At 44.0% G+C, this 15,349-nt stretch overlaps 1 protein-coding gene across 2 annotated transcripts in view; it reads left to right on the top strand.

Annotated features, from left to right (window-relative positions):
- The window catches only part of C8A (complement C8 alpha chain), a 65,598-nt gene that overhangs the window by 16,594 nt on the left and 33,655 nt on the right, over positions 1 to 15,349 (top strand). For both annotated transcript variants that reach the window (NM_001097450.2, XM_084957917.1), the window contains 5 exon segments: positions 96 to 198; positions 5,451 to 5,595; positions 6,579 to 6,726; positions 11,868 to 12,057; positions 14,847 to 15,047. In NM_001097450.2, coding sequence (NP_001090919.2) covers positions 96 to 198; positions 5,451 to 5,595; positions 6,579 to 6,726; positions 11,868 to 12,057; positions 14,847 to 15,047 — 787 coding nt within the window.

The raw sequence follows: 15,349 nt of genomic DNA, 5'->3' as shown, positions 1-15,349 counted from the left end.
ACGTTAAAAGACCTTTTTGAAGTTATAATTACAAAAATGAAAATGATCACAATAAAAATGTTAAAAATCGAAGCAGGAGTCTTTTCTTTTTTTAGGAGAGTCAGTCGGGCTGTTCTGAGCTCCACCCCCACAGCCGTTTCCTGCCAGCTAAGCAACTGGGCAGAGTGGACAGAATGCTTCCCATGCCAGGACAAAAAGGTGAGACATTTATGACCAGTTCTGGAGCACTGAACATTTGAATTGGGCATGCAGCATTCAACTGGAGATAAGAAATTGGGTCTATAAATCTAGAGTTCTGGGGAGAAAGTGAGTTCAGATATAGGTATTCAGAAGCCAGGTGCTCATGGGCAGCGGAACTTATTTCTGCCTCTTCTGATTTTGTTTATAAGGCATTTAGATGAGGCTGCAAAAGATGTGTATGTCACCATTGAGATGCGGAAAAGTTGCCCACCAGACATGGATGAACCGACCCCCACTGGCCTCTGCAGGTCCTGGCTAATCTATTATCCTCTAGTGAGGGCCATTTGGAGGGAATAATGGCTTTGGAACAAAATGCCAAGCTTTCTGTGATCTATAGGGAGCTGAGATAAACCAAAGCATGCTACCCAGGTTGTTCCTGAGGATTTCACGTCCATGCATAGAGAAGGTGGACACACCCAATGAACAGATATGTGTCTCTCTCACCCATCCAAGTAGTTTTCATCGGTCCAAAATGATCGCTAAACTCAGAGGCATAAGAAGGTTGGGAGCTCTCTGCTCTGGCAGGGAGGAGTATTAAAATTCTCCATGTTCAGAATCACTGGCTCATGGTGAGAACAAAAAGAAGGCTAACTTCTATTCTGCCTTATTATTTTATTTATTTTTTATTTTTTTGTCTTTTTTTTTTTTGCTATTTCTTGGGCCGCCCCTGTGGCATATGGAGGTTCCCAGGCTAGGGGTCAAATCGGAGCTGTAGCCACCAGCCTACGCCAGAGCCACAGCAACACGGGATCCGAGCCGCGTCTGCAACCTACACCACAGCTCACGGCAACGCCGGATCGTTAACCCACTGAGCAAGGGCAGGGACCGAACCCGCAACCTCATGGTTCCTAGTCGGATTCGTTAACCACTGCGCCACGACGGGAACTCCCCTGCCTTACTATTTTAAAATCTCCTCAGACAACACATGCCTTCGCTGGATGCACCCAGGGTGGGATGTCTTGAGGCTCCCGCCTTCCCTACGTGGTCCACCACTGCCTGAACCTTGTCTACAAGCCCATTGCTGTCAAGTCGGTGTTTCGGCTTTGACTCTGCAGTTTAGATTCTGGCTTTGCACCTTCTTTGCTGTATTACTTTGGATATATCTTTTATCCTCTCAGTGCCTCTGATTCCTAATCTCTAAGTGGGAGTAGAAACAGCACTTACATCACAGTTTCTGAGAGCATTAAATGCATAATGCCTGCAAAACGTTTTTCAGGGCATCTGGCACATAGTCAGTATATATTAGCTGTTTCTGTACTTCCTTTTTGTGCCCTGCTCTCCAACTGCACTCCCATTTTCTTGAATCAAGCCCTGTTCTTGTCTCACTGGAGCTGTCGCAGAGTCTGCTGCTGTTCCTTCTGCCTCTAGACCCCTTCCTCAGGGAGACAAGAAAAAGCGCCTTGTGAGAACCACACAGCTTGGACCTAGGTTAGTCAGCTTCCAAGGCAGAAATTCATGATTTTGCCTCTCCCATCTTTGGGATATGCCAAAGAATCTTAGATGTCCTGGTTTAAAAATATCTGGCCCCCCAATTCTCATTCTGCTTTGACATCGTGGATTAGTGTCCTGAATCTGCTGTAACAAATGGCCACACACTGGGTGGCTTAGAGCAGCAGAAATGCATGGAGGCCAGAGGTCTGAAATCAAGGTGTTGGTAGGTTCAGGTGCTCTCTGGAAGCTCTAGGGGAGAATCTTCCAGCTTCTGGTGGCTGCCTTTCCCTAGTCTCTGCTTCTGCACCTGCAAAGCCCCTTCCCCTCTGTGTGACTCCTTGCTGCCTCTATGTGAAGCCTCCCTCTGCTTCCTCCTGCAAGGACATAGTAATGGCATTTAGTGCCCACTGGGGTCATCCAGAGTAATTTCTCAAAATGAATGATGTCTGCAAAGATCCTTTTTCCAAAGAAGGTAACATTTAACAACGTTCTAGGACAAGGACTTTATTTCTTTGCATGGCCCTTATTCCACCTATTATACATTTAAGGTACATCCTAAAGCTACATTTTTTTTTCTCTTGGGTTGCAGTTTAGATAGCAGACACCACAGGTGAATGATTTACAGTTTAAAACAACATCGATGACCTCCTTAGTGACTCGAAAAGACATGTGTCTTTAAAGTAATCTTTAAAATGATTAAATTCTGTTAATTATATAATTGAAAGACCATCTGAGTTTTTTATTAATTTGTTTCTTCCTCTCGAAATTACCCAAACAAAGATGTGCATTTCTGGGAAAGAAACATTATCTACTAGCTAGAAAAGAAAATTATGTCTTAATGATACCAACCACAGGCAATGGCACGGAGAAGTAAGTCCCTAGGGGAGTATCCTTACCAACCTTTCTACAACACAATGTCTTCATTATTTGATAACGACCTAGAAAATAGGGAGCCGGTGGGAATGAACCCCATGTCTGACCTATCATGCCAAGTATAGAAACCGCAGGAAGGATGATAATGGCAATAGCAGTCCCCATTTATTAAATGATTTCTATATACCAAGGACTGTGCTAATGCTTTAAGTAAATCATCTTCTTATTTGATTTCTGTGGCCAGGAGTAAGTGATAGATTCTATGCCTAGGTTTCCCATTAAGAATGTGACTGAGGCTCAGTTTGAAATTCCGTCAGTCTGATTCCAACATGCCCATGAGCCTGACCACTTCACTCTACCGCCTCTCCCTGAACTTTATGGAGAGTAGTAAATGATATGAGCAGTCCTAATCCAATTCCCACCCAGTCATAATCCTTCTAGAGTAGCCCAACAGCTGGCTGCAAGAAGGATGACGATGTTGACAACTGTTATTACTACATGCATGCTGGGACCACGCTGAGTGCGGATGTCTTTATACACATGTTACCACTAACCTTCAGAACACTCTCAGACCTCACTCATCTTAGAGCTGAGAAAGCTGTGGGTCAGAGACGTTAAGTAACTTACCCAGGGACACAAATACCAAAAGGGGCAGAACTGGAACTCTAACCCAGCTTAAAATGGGGTGGTTAACAGTACTTAACGCCCTAGACTTGTAAGGATTCAATGAGATGAAGAGTGTAAGGTGTTTAGCCAATAGTAAGCCCTCAATAGTTGGTAGCTATCATCACCATCACGCTGGTGATAGCAAGTCTTATAACTGATGTAATTTATTAAGGGTGAGAAAGAGAATTGGCTCTACCTTGGCATGAGGAGCTCGCCTTTATTTACTGCATTGTGAGGTGAGAGTGTGGATAGGAAATTAAAATATGCCAGATACTCTCATATTCTCAAATTGATCATTAATTATAATCTCTTCTCACTAAGGTTACAAACCTCTTACTGCCATTATTACCTGAGAGGCAGGGAAGGCAGATGGACAAATTTGATCCTCACCTCTTTTTGCTACCTCTTTGCTAATGAGCAGTTAAGTAATGAGCAGTGAAGTGGGTAGAAGTAGGCAAGAGGAAAGAGAGGGGGCACAACACTGCTCCATGGTTACCCACTGGAAGCATCTGGAAAAGGCCGCATTAATAATGATAATGATGTGGAAACCATTTCTGTTTTTGAAGCACCAACGATAGGCCAGGCACAGGGCTATGTGTGTCCTCATACCTTCTCTCACTTAGTTCTCACAAAACCCTCTCGAGGTAAGGTGTTATCACACCCACTTTACATGTTAGACAACAGATACTCAGAAAAGATAAGTGACTTGCTCATGGGCAGTTGGTACATGAATCTAGGGTTTGGACCCCAGTGGGTCTAATTTTCATGATTGTGCTTGTCCCACTCTAGGACACAGGTGGAGGACTCATTCATAATTGTGATTGAGGAGGTCTATCTGGCCAACCACTTCATTTTACAGGTTTGGAAACCGAGGCACAACCAGGCACTGATACTTTATACAGCAAATATGAGATAGATTCAGGTCAGGAGCTCGATTCTTTGGCTTCTCAAATCATTGCTTTTCTACTTACTTATTAACAGTCTTGAAGGAAGGGCCTGTCAGCTGAGCCAAAGTAAGAGGCAGCCGAAAACATGGCACTGATTGACTCCCTGCATGCAGCTCTTTGCACAGCATGTCCTATTGTCATATATACATATATTTTTATCTCCTCAACTACACTCTAAGCTTTTTGAAGACAGGGATGGAAACTCAATTTCTTGGAATATCTTAGTGTTCAGCTTCCTCCTTATACACTAGGGCCTAACACTGTACGCCCTATAGAAAACAGCATCATAAACATATTGAAACCAAGAATGGGAGGCATTTTTACTCTTTCTTCCTTCAACAAGTATTTATTCATCTGCAGTCAAAGCTGAGCTCAGGGCCTTAGCTGAGGCCTTCAGAGCTCTCTTTGTCTTTCTATCTTTTGGATGGGCTTTTTCTACATAGTAGGAAAATGATCACTTGCTACCTGCAATTTCCTATAACTTCAGCTAAAAAGAAAATATTTTTCCAATAGTTCTGAGAGAAGATTCCCAGCGAAGACTACCGTTGCCCCAGGGTTGAGTCCTGAACCAATCATAGTAACTTGGCAGATGCAGTCTCTGGTTGCCCCGCTTGCTTCATACCCACACATCCCTGTGACTTAAGGGGGGACATCACCCCGCCTAAACTACATGAGATATGTCACAGGGGAAGAGGGGAAGTCATAACCAGAAGAAATTCTGCAAAGGAGAAGCAACAAACATCTAAAACTGCCTTCCATGTATCTGATCACAGATGAAGTGCCAAGTGTAGGAAGCATAATAAGACATGGTCCTCCCCTTGGCAACTCTAACCCCTAGGCAAACTGTTTATAGTGAGAAAGGCAAACAAGTAGACAATCAATCACAACCTTATGTGACAAGTGCTAGGAGAGAAGGTACAGAGGGAATTGGGAATATATTATGTAGGGAAGCTTTTTCCCAAGGAGGTAAACCATGAGTCTTGAAAGATGAATAGGTACTTACTGGTTTCAGAAAAGGGAGATAGATGTCCTTGATAGAAAGTAGGAAGACCCTAGAAATATCTTGTCCAAACCTCTCATTTGATTTTAGAGGCCCTATTCAATATTCCAGCTGGTGATGGTGCCACCTCTGTTTGAGCACTACCATTTATAACACGCATCCCCTCAAAAGACAGCTTTGCAGGCAGCTCTCAATCATCAGACAGTGATTCCTTATGTTGAGCAGAGACCTGATTGCACACATCTTGGTTGATTGATAGACAATGAATGTGTCTGGTTCCAAATCTGATTTAGTACAGATACCGGAGCCTCCTGCAGCCAAACAAGTTTGGGGGAGCCATCTGCAGTGGGAACGTCTGGGACCAAGCCAGCTGTCACAGCCCCACAGAGTGTCTGAGGCAAGCACAGTGTGGACAGGATTTCCAGTGTAAGGAGACAGGTGAGTAGCATTTCAGCAGGATAACAGCTGGGCCTGTCAAACTTAATGTGCAAGACGGTTATCTAGGAATTTAAAATGCAGACTCCTGAGCCCTTTTTCTAGACGCTCTCATTCTGGAGGTTTGAGATGGGGTCCAAGAATCTGAATTTTAAGCCAAGCCAGCAGCCCAAGTAATCCTGACACAAGTTTGTAGAAACATCTGTTGATTTAGAAAAGGTACAATTGACTCATCCATCCATTTGTGGAATAAATACTGAAATAAAAATAAATACATGTTATGACCAGGCAATGTAGTACCTGCTGGTGATGTAGAGATGAAAAACTCATGTGCCTGATCTCAGAGTACTCCTAGCGTCTTTGGGAGACAGATCTACAAGGAATCGGTGACAACATCCTGTGATAGCAAATGTAATGGGTATACGTACAGTGTCCAATGTACAGGCTCTCTGGCAGGGGTGTTCATATCTGCTATGGGGTGTCAGGGCAGGATGCAAAATGGTACTTGAGCTAAGACTTAGAAACTGAAAGAGTCTGCTAGGAGACAGAATGTGCAAAAGCACAGGGATTAAGGGACTTGTAATCAGTCCAGAATAAGTGCTTTGGGAAGAGAGGCAGGGGATGGGCCAAGCAGATGACCAGCGGCCAGACGGTGACATCTGGAAGCAGAGGAATGGGAGGCTCTGAAAGATGCAGAGTGGGGGATGACACAGCCAGGTCAGTATTTTAGAAAGACCCCAAGGGCTGTGATGTGGAAACTGAATTAGAGAGAGGGAACCTGGGGCAGGGTGCAAGTGCAAGCTGTGGAGGTGGGATGGAGACAGCGAGGCTGGGAGGAGGGTGGAGGCAGTGCGGATGGAACAGGATGGAGAGGACCGAGGGGCTGTTTCAGAGGTGGAAGGACTTGGTGACCACAGACGCAGGCCCTAGGGGAGAGGGAGGGGTCTTGAAGGCTCCAGAAACACCTACCACACTTCCTCCCTCAGGGCGCTGCCTGAAACGCCACCTCGTGTGTAACGGAGACAGGGACTGCCTGGATGGCTCTGACGAGGATGACTGTGAAGATGTCAGGATCTTCGAAGATGACTGCAGCCAGTATGACCCGATTCCAGGATCGGAGAGGGCGACCTTGGGGTGAGTCCCTGCCTGCTGGCCGTTTGGGGGCACAGGATGATTTCAATCATGAGTATTAGTTTCAGGGGAAGAAAAGGGTCTTTGGGGGAGCATTCTCTGGAGGGCATCCATCCTGCGAGGCAGCCTTCACCATCCCCCTAAGTGCCACAGTTTGTTTGAGCTACTCTAACAAAATACCATACGCTGGTGGCTTATAAACAACAGAAATTCCTTTCTCACAGTTCTGAGGCTGGATGTCTGACACTAGGGTGCCTACCTGTTCAGGGGAGGATGTTCTTTCAGGTTTCAGACTTCTCGTGTCATCATATGGTAGATGGAGCTAAGGAGCTCTGTGGGGTCTCCTTTATAAGGGCACTAATCCTGTTCCTGAGGGGTCCACCCTCATGACTTAAGCACCTCCCAAAGTTCTCCCTCTAAATACCACTACATCAGGGGTTTCAACATGTGAATTATGGGGGGATATATTCAGCCCATAACAGGTGCCTTGTCCGGTCCTATCTACATGGCATAGCTCACGTTTTCCCCTCTATGCCTCTGCCCAAGTGTCCTTTCACCCCTTCCCTCTCTACTGCTCATTCCTCTTGTCCCAATTCAATTTCCAAATCCCACTGAAGAAGCTACATCTTCCTTGAAGGCTTCCCTGATAGCCCCAAAGACAGCTCTTCTCTGACCCAAGTGCCCCAGTAGCCCTATTCATATTCTGCTTTGCACTGGAGTTGCTGACATAACCAAGGCTGACACTGCGACTCAAGCAAAGAAAATGGCTTGAGCATGAACAGGGTGGGGCTTGACGGTCCACTCTGCCATGGTTGACATACCCTCTCAGGCCACAGTTTCTTTATCTGTTGAGACTCAATTAACCTTGATTGTAACGTTAGCTCATTGTGTACCTTATGTTCAGGTGCAGTCCCTTGTACACAGAACACTCTTTTCTTCTGATCCCTAATAAAGTTAGTTCCGTCTTTCTGGAATATTCTTCCCCATATTCTTAACTAACTTTTTACCTAGTGTTACGTGCTGAATCATATCCCCCCAAAACTTGTATGTTGAAGCTCTAACCCCAAAAGTGACTATATTTGGAGATGGGGCCTTTAGAGGGATAACTAAAGTCAAATGAGGTCATACAGGTGGGGCCCTAATCCAATAGGACTGGCTTCTTCTAAGAAGAGGAAGAGACACCAGAGAGTGCTTACTCACCTCTCACCATGTACACAGAGAAGGGATCATGTGAGGACACAGTGAGAAGATGCCTGTCTGAAACCCAGGAAGAGAGGCCTCATCAGAAACCAAGCCTGGTGGCACCTTGACCTTAAGACTTCCAGCCTCCAGAACTATGAGAACATAAATGTCTATTCTTCGAGTCACCCAGGCGCTGGCATTTTGCTATGATAGCCCAGCTAAGACACCTAGGCATCCCCTCCTCACCTCCTCTCCACAGTGTCTAGCCTCCTCCCACCACCCCCAGCATCCCTGTGTGTCCTCCTCTTCCAGCACTTATCCAAAGGGCATAGACCTCTGTTCCCCAGGCTAAGGGGTCCTCATCATCTCTGCTTCTCCAGCATCCAGCAGAGAGCCAAGCACATCCTCACACATGGTGTTGTTAGTTCCATGACACTTTGTCTTTGCTTTCGGCCTTGTCCTCTAACTTGAATATAAACTCTTAGAGGGCAGAAGCTGCTCTACCTCATCTCTTTCATCTCCTCAGCCCCTAGGTCGGAGCTTTTCCTAGAATAGCCTCTTTCTGAGTATTGGTTGATGCGAAACAAATCAGTATGACCAGGTGGATCTTCAGAGATGAGGAAACAAAGAGAGGTGGCAGCCATCACACAGTAACCAGGCCACATGCAGCCCACTCAAGGTCAGGTGTAGGTTCTGTGAAATGTAGCTTGCATTCATTACGGTTTAATTACATTGATTTCACAGCCCACCTACCACATAGGGCAGAAGCCTATAAGTGCATATGAAAAGATGATCAAAGTTGTATTCTTTTAGACCAAAAATACCAGTTTTCTTAGACCGCCATAACCAAGTGCCACAAATGAGGTGGCTTAAGCAATAGAAATTTATTCTCTCAGGAAGCTAGAAGTCTGAAATGAAAGTGTCACCAAAACACTGTCAAATTCTGAGGTTTTAGGAGTCAGAACTTCAACAGGTAAATATTAGGAGGACAGAAATCAGCCTCTAACACCAATCAAAGGGGAGTCTTGTGGATTTTGAAAGTGACTGTGGGATGAACAGAGTACAAGCATGAAATGCTGACATGTTGGTTTCAAAAAAGTTTCCCTCCTCATTGACAAAAAGATCACAGACCATGACCCTGCTTTCAAGTGATGCAATCAGGAGCATTTCAAATATACTTGTGGGTCGTGTGTTTTGCCCACGCTGACCACTGGAATCAGCAGAATGGACCCACCTGCACTCCCAACAGCGGACATGAGGGTAGTTTTTCCATTCATCTGAAGATCTCAGAAGCCTTTCCTGATATGTTTTTCCTAACTGAGGCATTTCCTAGTTTTTAACTTTTATTTATTGTTACATAAAGAACATATGTTTTAGGTAAAAACTGAAAGTCCTCCTTCACTGTCCCCTCTGCTCCCATCCACTCACCCTCTCTCACTTTCCTCTGTGGAGCTGATCCTTGTTAACAGTTGGGTAGAGGTACTTCCAGATCATGGTAAAATGCATTGATGATCTTCACTGTATGGCAAGATACATATATGTACTGAGCATTATAGATATAAGTATATTTTACATAAATGGAATCATACTATACATATCATCTGTGACTTATTTTTTTTTTTTTGCTTAATACATTTTGGAAACTCCCTCCCCCAATATCTTCTACCATCTTCTTCTAAGCAACACAGTGTTGCATAACAGGGGTTAGCAAACAATGGCCCAAAAGGCAACTTCAGCCTGCTGTCTGTTTTAAAGTAACGTTTCATTGAACACAGCTTTTGCTCTATAATGGAAGAGTTGAACAGTTGCAACAGAAACCTATATAGCCTGCAAGGTCTAAAGCTCTTACTATGTAGCCCTTTGTGAGAAAAATGTATTCCAAATCTTTTTCCTATTGTACAACTATGTGATAATTTATTTACTTACTTCCTACTGAAAGATAATTAGATTCTTTCCCATTTTTTTCCTCTTATAAGGAGTGCTGCAATGACCATTCTTATACATATATTTTTGGACATGTGTGTGAATATTTCTGCATAGCACATTTCCAAAAAGTGGTAGTTCTCTCTTTTTATTGTCTCTGGGGCTTCTGCAATCAGATTTTCCAAATTTATGTAGGTTTTACTTAGGGTTAGAGGTTACAGTATAGTTTTAGGGCTTACTGGTTTTTTCCCCTTTGGCCCATTAGAGAGACTATACTTATAAGCTATAGGCAGAAATACATTCCACAGGGAGAAAGATAGAAGCTGCAGGGTAAAGAGAAAGAACCCAGATTGCAGTGTCGAAAAAATGATCTAGGAAAAAAAATCCAGCTGTGACTATAGGCAAATTACTTAATTTTTCTGAGCTTCAGTTTTTTGCATTTGCAAAATTGTCATGAGGTTGAAAGCTAATGTATGCTAAATGTCTGGTAGAGTGTGTATTTAATTCATCATTGCTATTATTACATCACTTCCACTAATATGAAGAAAGAGATGGAGAAAGAAAGAGCAGAAGGAACTTAACTTACATCGAATTTCGACTATGTGCCAGGTGCTCTATAATTATCCATTTATTCCTTCAAAATAGATTTTATTCACAATTATTCCCCTGCTCATCTGTCTTTGTGCCTTTTCACAGAGGACATAAACAAACATGACAAATGCTATGCCACAGGCAGTCTGAATGTCATGGGAATACAGAGAAGGGACAACTGTCTTTCCAGGATAATCAAAGAAGGCGGTACAGGGGAGGCAACATTTGACTTGGGTCTTAAAGGCTGAACAGGAGTTTGGGAGGCAAAGACATGCAATCATTTATTATCTACAACATCAGAGGCTTGGATTGTTAGGTCTTAGACCTCTTAGCCAACATTAAATGTTTGTGTTCTGTTAACTTTCTCTTTTTAGGAAAGAGAAGTTATCTTTCACCTGTATAACATTCTTTTTACCTAAATACAGTCAAACCATTCATGACCTAAAACAGAGACCTTGGGCAGCTAGATATGAAATACCCCAGAGAGGGACGTATTGGAAAATCTTTCAGGAAAGGTATTGGGCAAAGGGAAGTGAAGTATCATTGCTGAGTGCCTAATACGCAGTATCAACTCTACTTCTGTCTTACTTTAATACTCCCATTTAGACTTCACAAAACCCACCAGAGGTAGCTGTAGGATGTCTGTTCTCCAAATGAGGAAAATGAATTTCAGAACATTTCTAGACTGTGTCCAAAATCATGCAGCTAGTAAAAGAGGGCTGGGAAGGAAGCAGAAGTCACCCTGACTTCACACTGTGCTCCCTCTGACACCCCACACTGTCTAGATGACAATGACTTTTCCAAGGATTAGATCCTCAGCTTAGTGCTATAAACTACACCCAATATTTCAATTTTTTTTTAGCAGCAGAGTCCTTTTCTGAAATAATACTAGCAGAAACAACAACAGCAATATTTCTCTAGTACTTTGTACATGCTAAGCACTGTTATGATTCCCTTACGTGATTTATCTTATGTTTCACTCTGTGAGGGCAGTAGTATTTGATGCTTTTTTTTATACATAACTAAACTGAGGCACAGAGATGTTAAATGGGCTGCCCAAGGTCACACAGTTACATGTGGCAGAGATGGGAAACAGGTCCAGACTGTCTGGTTCCTGTGCTTAGACTCTTGATAATTATGCATATTTTTCTTTAGTTTATTCAACAAATATTTAGGGGTGCCTCCTATATGGGAGAACTCAGATGCTGAATGGAACTGTCTGGCTGATCTGGTTTAAGGGAAACTGGGGGCCCCAGCCCAGTCCACTCAGTCTCCCAGTGTTAGCCAAAGTGATCCTTAAGGTACTTCGAGGAACCCTAGGACTCCACAAACCACAGTTGGAGAAACCACTGCCCAGTCCCCCAGCCATGTCGTCTTCCAGAGGATATTTGGGACATCTTTGCCTTTTCAATGTGCTCTCCCAGAAGCTGCTTGCCTTTTCCACCCAGGTACAATATTCTGACCCAGGAAGAAACGCAGAGTGTGTATGATGCCAGGTATTATGGGGGCCAGTGTGAGACTGTCTACAACGGGGAGTGGAGGGAGCTTCGGTATGACTCTGCCTGTGAGCGTCTCTACTATGGAGATGATGAGAAGTACTTCCGGAAACCCTACAATTTCCTGAAGTACCACTTCGAAGTAAGTCTCAACAGGGGATGTTCCTAGGCTGCTGGGTGATGGCAAGGACGGGGAGCCTGTGGGTGGAGATGGATGCCTCACTCTGGAAGATTTCCCATGAGGCTTGCTGGTGGCTGAAGGTCCCGTTGCACCTGCCCCCACACATGCTCAGTGCAGAAGAGACAAGGATGGGGCCAGAGGGCTGCATACTATACATAGGACCCCCACAATCTGCTAGATCTGGGCCAAAATCAGTAAAAGAGATCAGGGCCCTATTTTCTGGGTTGCTGGTCAGAAGCGCTATTTCCAGGCTGTGGCTCTATTAGAATAGAAATATGTCAGGGAGTTCCCGTCATGGCAAAGTGGAAACGAATCCGACGAGGAGCCATGAGGTTGCGCGTTCAATCCCTGGCCTCACTCAGTGGATTAGAGATCCAGTGTTGCCGTGAGCTATGGTGTAGGTCGCAGACACAGCTCGGATCTGGCACTGCTGTGGCTCTGGCATAGGCCGGCAACTACAGCTCCAGTTAGACCCTAGCCTGGGAACATCCATATGCTGCAGGTGCGGCCCTAAAAGGACAAAAAGACAAAAAAAAAAAAAAAAAAAAAAAAGTATGTCAGACCACGAGCAGCTCACTGCCCCTCCTGGGCGCAGTTTCCTAAGATGTAAAGTGGGGCAGGATAGGAGGGGGCTGAGGGCCCTCAGACCGGTGGCCCTGTGTTCTCAGAGCAGGTGCTCACTGATCACCTTCATCTCTCGGCCTTCTGCACATGATTTTATTTGAAGAAAGGGTTCTGCTCTTGAAAAGGGCTTGCACACTGCTCATGATCCCCAAGATTCTCCCCATCTCTAAAATGTCATGGTCTCTTGGCCACCGAGTAGCTCACGACCAGCTCCAGAGCCTGCTCCTGACCATTCATTTCCTTACCCTTCCCCCTCTGGGTGAGCCGTCCACACAGCAAAGGTCACCAGATGCTTGCCACGCTCCAGATCTTCTATTTTCACAGAAGTTGTCCCACTTGAATCCTCATCACAGGACAATGGGATAGATATTATCATTGGCCCATTGCAGACATTAAAAACCCCCAGAGACTTAGAGGAATAAAGTGTCAGGTCCAAAAGGTGGCAGAGACAACATTCAAATCCAGATCTGTCTGAACTGAGCCTGGCTATGAGTCATTTAGAAGGGAGGATAGATGATGCAAATTATATCTATGTAGCATACACATCCCACCTACATTCTATCTATAGACAGAGATGATAGGATTCCAGGATTCTGAAAAATTATCCAGTTACATCCCTCTCCCCCAAGTTCCGCAAGAGAAAAGTATTGACAGAGGACAAGGCCAGGCTTATAGAGTCTGTTTTTTAAAAGTTGGCTCTCACTATTCACAGTAGCCAAGACATGGAAGCAACCTAAATGCCACTCAGTAGATAAATGGATAAGGAAGATGTGATACACACACACGCACAAACAATGTAATATTAACCATAGAAAAGAATGAAAGAATGCCATTTGCAGCAACATGGATAGACCTAGAGAATATTCTACTTAGTGAAATAAGTCAGAGAGAGATAAATACTGTATGCTATCACTTATATGTGGAATCTAAAAAATAATGCAAAAAACAAAAATTAAAAATAATGCAAATGAATATATATACAAAACAAACTCACAGACATAGAAAACAAACTTATGGTACCAAAGGAAAGGGGAGGAGAGAAGGATAAATTAGGAATATGGGAGTAACAAATACACACCACTCTACAGAAAATAGATCAGCAGCAAGTGTATACTGTATAACACAGGGAACTATATTCAATATCTTGTAATAACTTAGAAAAGACTCTGAAGCTGCACACCTGAAACTAACACAATATTGTAAATCAACTATAGTTAAATTGAAAAAAAAAAAGAAGAAGAAGAAGCTGGATCTCCCTGCCCCCCACCCACTGTCACCTCTGCAATCAGGCCAAGAGTAACCTGAGCTGGAAGATGTAGACGACACCATTTTCCTAACCTCAGAGACAGTCCAGGGCCTACCTGCCAGGCAGGATAGACTAGGCTATGCTGTGGCAACCAAGGATTCTGAAACCTCAGTGCTTTAAAGCAGCAAAGCCCTGCTTATACTACTCGCCTGTCCTAAGGTGGAAAGGAAACTCTCATCATCACAGACACTCAGGACCAAAACTAATGGAGCCTCCATCTCAACACATGCTCCTGTAATGGCAACGCAGACTAACACACCAGGCACAGGCCCCTAACCCTTGCTTCCTCGGCTCAAGCAAGGCCCAAGACCACACCTCAGGTCAAGCTGGTAGAAACATGTAATCCTATGGTGTGCCTGGAATGAAATAACCAAGCATGAGTGGGTAGCATCTGAATTTACCTCTGCCTAGAACCTTCACCACCTGCATGCCTTCCTCTGACCCTTTGCTCCCAGGTCCATGCCCTTTGACCCTTTCCTCCCAGGTCCATGCCTAGACATGGCTTTATGCATCTCTCCACTGCAGAGCCAAGTGACCCTTTCTATAGGAAGGATAAGCCTGCGGGAAAGAAATCCACATTCAGGACAATCCAGCATTTTATCAGAGTCATGTGTGTGTCTCTAAACATTTTTATCAGTACTACTCAACACTAAATATTATGTATTTCTATATATTAATAAGTATCAATTTAGAATAGCCTTTTAAAAGAATTATTTCTAATAGTCTGAAACTTTAGATAGTTTACAGAGCAAAGATTTAAACATTAAATATAGATTGCACTTCTGTGTACACACAGGCTAACATCTGTGTTTCCTTTCAGGCCCTGGCAGACAGTAAATTTTCCTCAGAGTCATACGATGATGCAAATGACCTTCTTAAAAAAGTAAAAAATGAGAAGTCTGTGTCAGCTGGAGTGACCGTTGGTATAGGCCCTACAGGTAGCCCATTTACAGCAAATGTGGGCTTATCAGGGTCACGAGAGTCTGCGTTCTTGAACAAGCTAAGCAAGTATAACGAGAAGGTACTGAAACACAATGCCCATGCATTCCGTAATCTACGCCAAGCACGTATTACCTTAACTGCATTAAAAAGTACAGTAGTAATTGAACCTTTATTTGCTCATGTAATTGGAAATGTCTGATCAGTGGTAATCATGTTTGTTTTTCGTATTACGCTTCTGCGCACAGAATCATCACAAAGGGAATAAAACTGCACGATAAGACTAGTACTCTTATCACTTTCCCCATCCTTTTTCATGGTTACCTGGAGCATATAGGGAAAGACTGAGAATGGTAATGTCTTAAAGAGAAACAGCCGAGCCCT

The sequence above is a fragment of the Sus scrofa genome, chromosome 6 (genome assembly GCF_054392235.1).
Source record: "Sus scrofa isolate SSC_HxYL_T2T_F1_AM1 chromosome 6, Sscrofa_HxYL_maternal_Yorkshire_Landrace_v2.0, whole genome shotgun sequence".
Classification (NCBI taxonomy): domain Eukaryota; kingdom Metazoa; phylum Chordata; class Mammalia; order Artiodactyla; family Suidae; genus Sus; species Sus scrofa.
The sequence above is the reverse complement of the archived record's forward strand: the minus strand, read 5'-3'. Positions and strand labels throughout refer to the sequence as shown.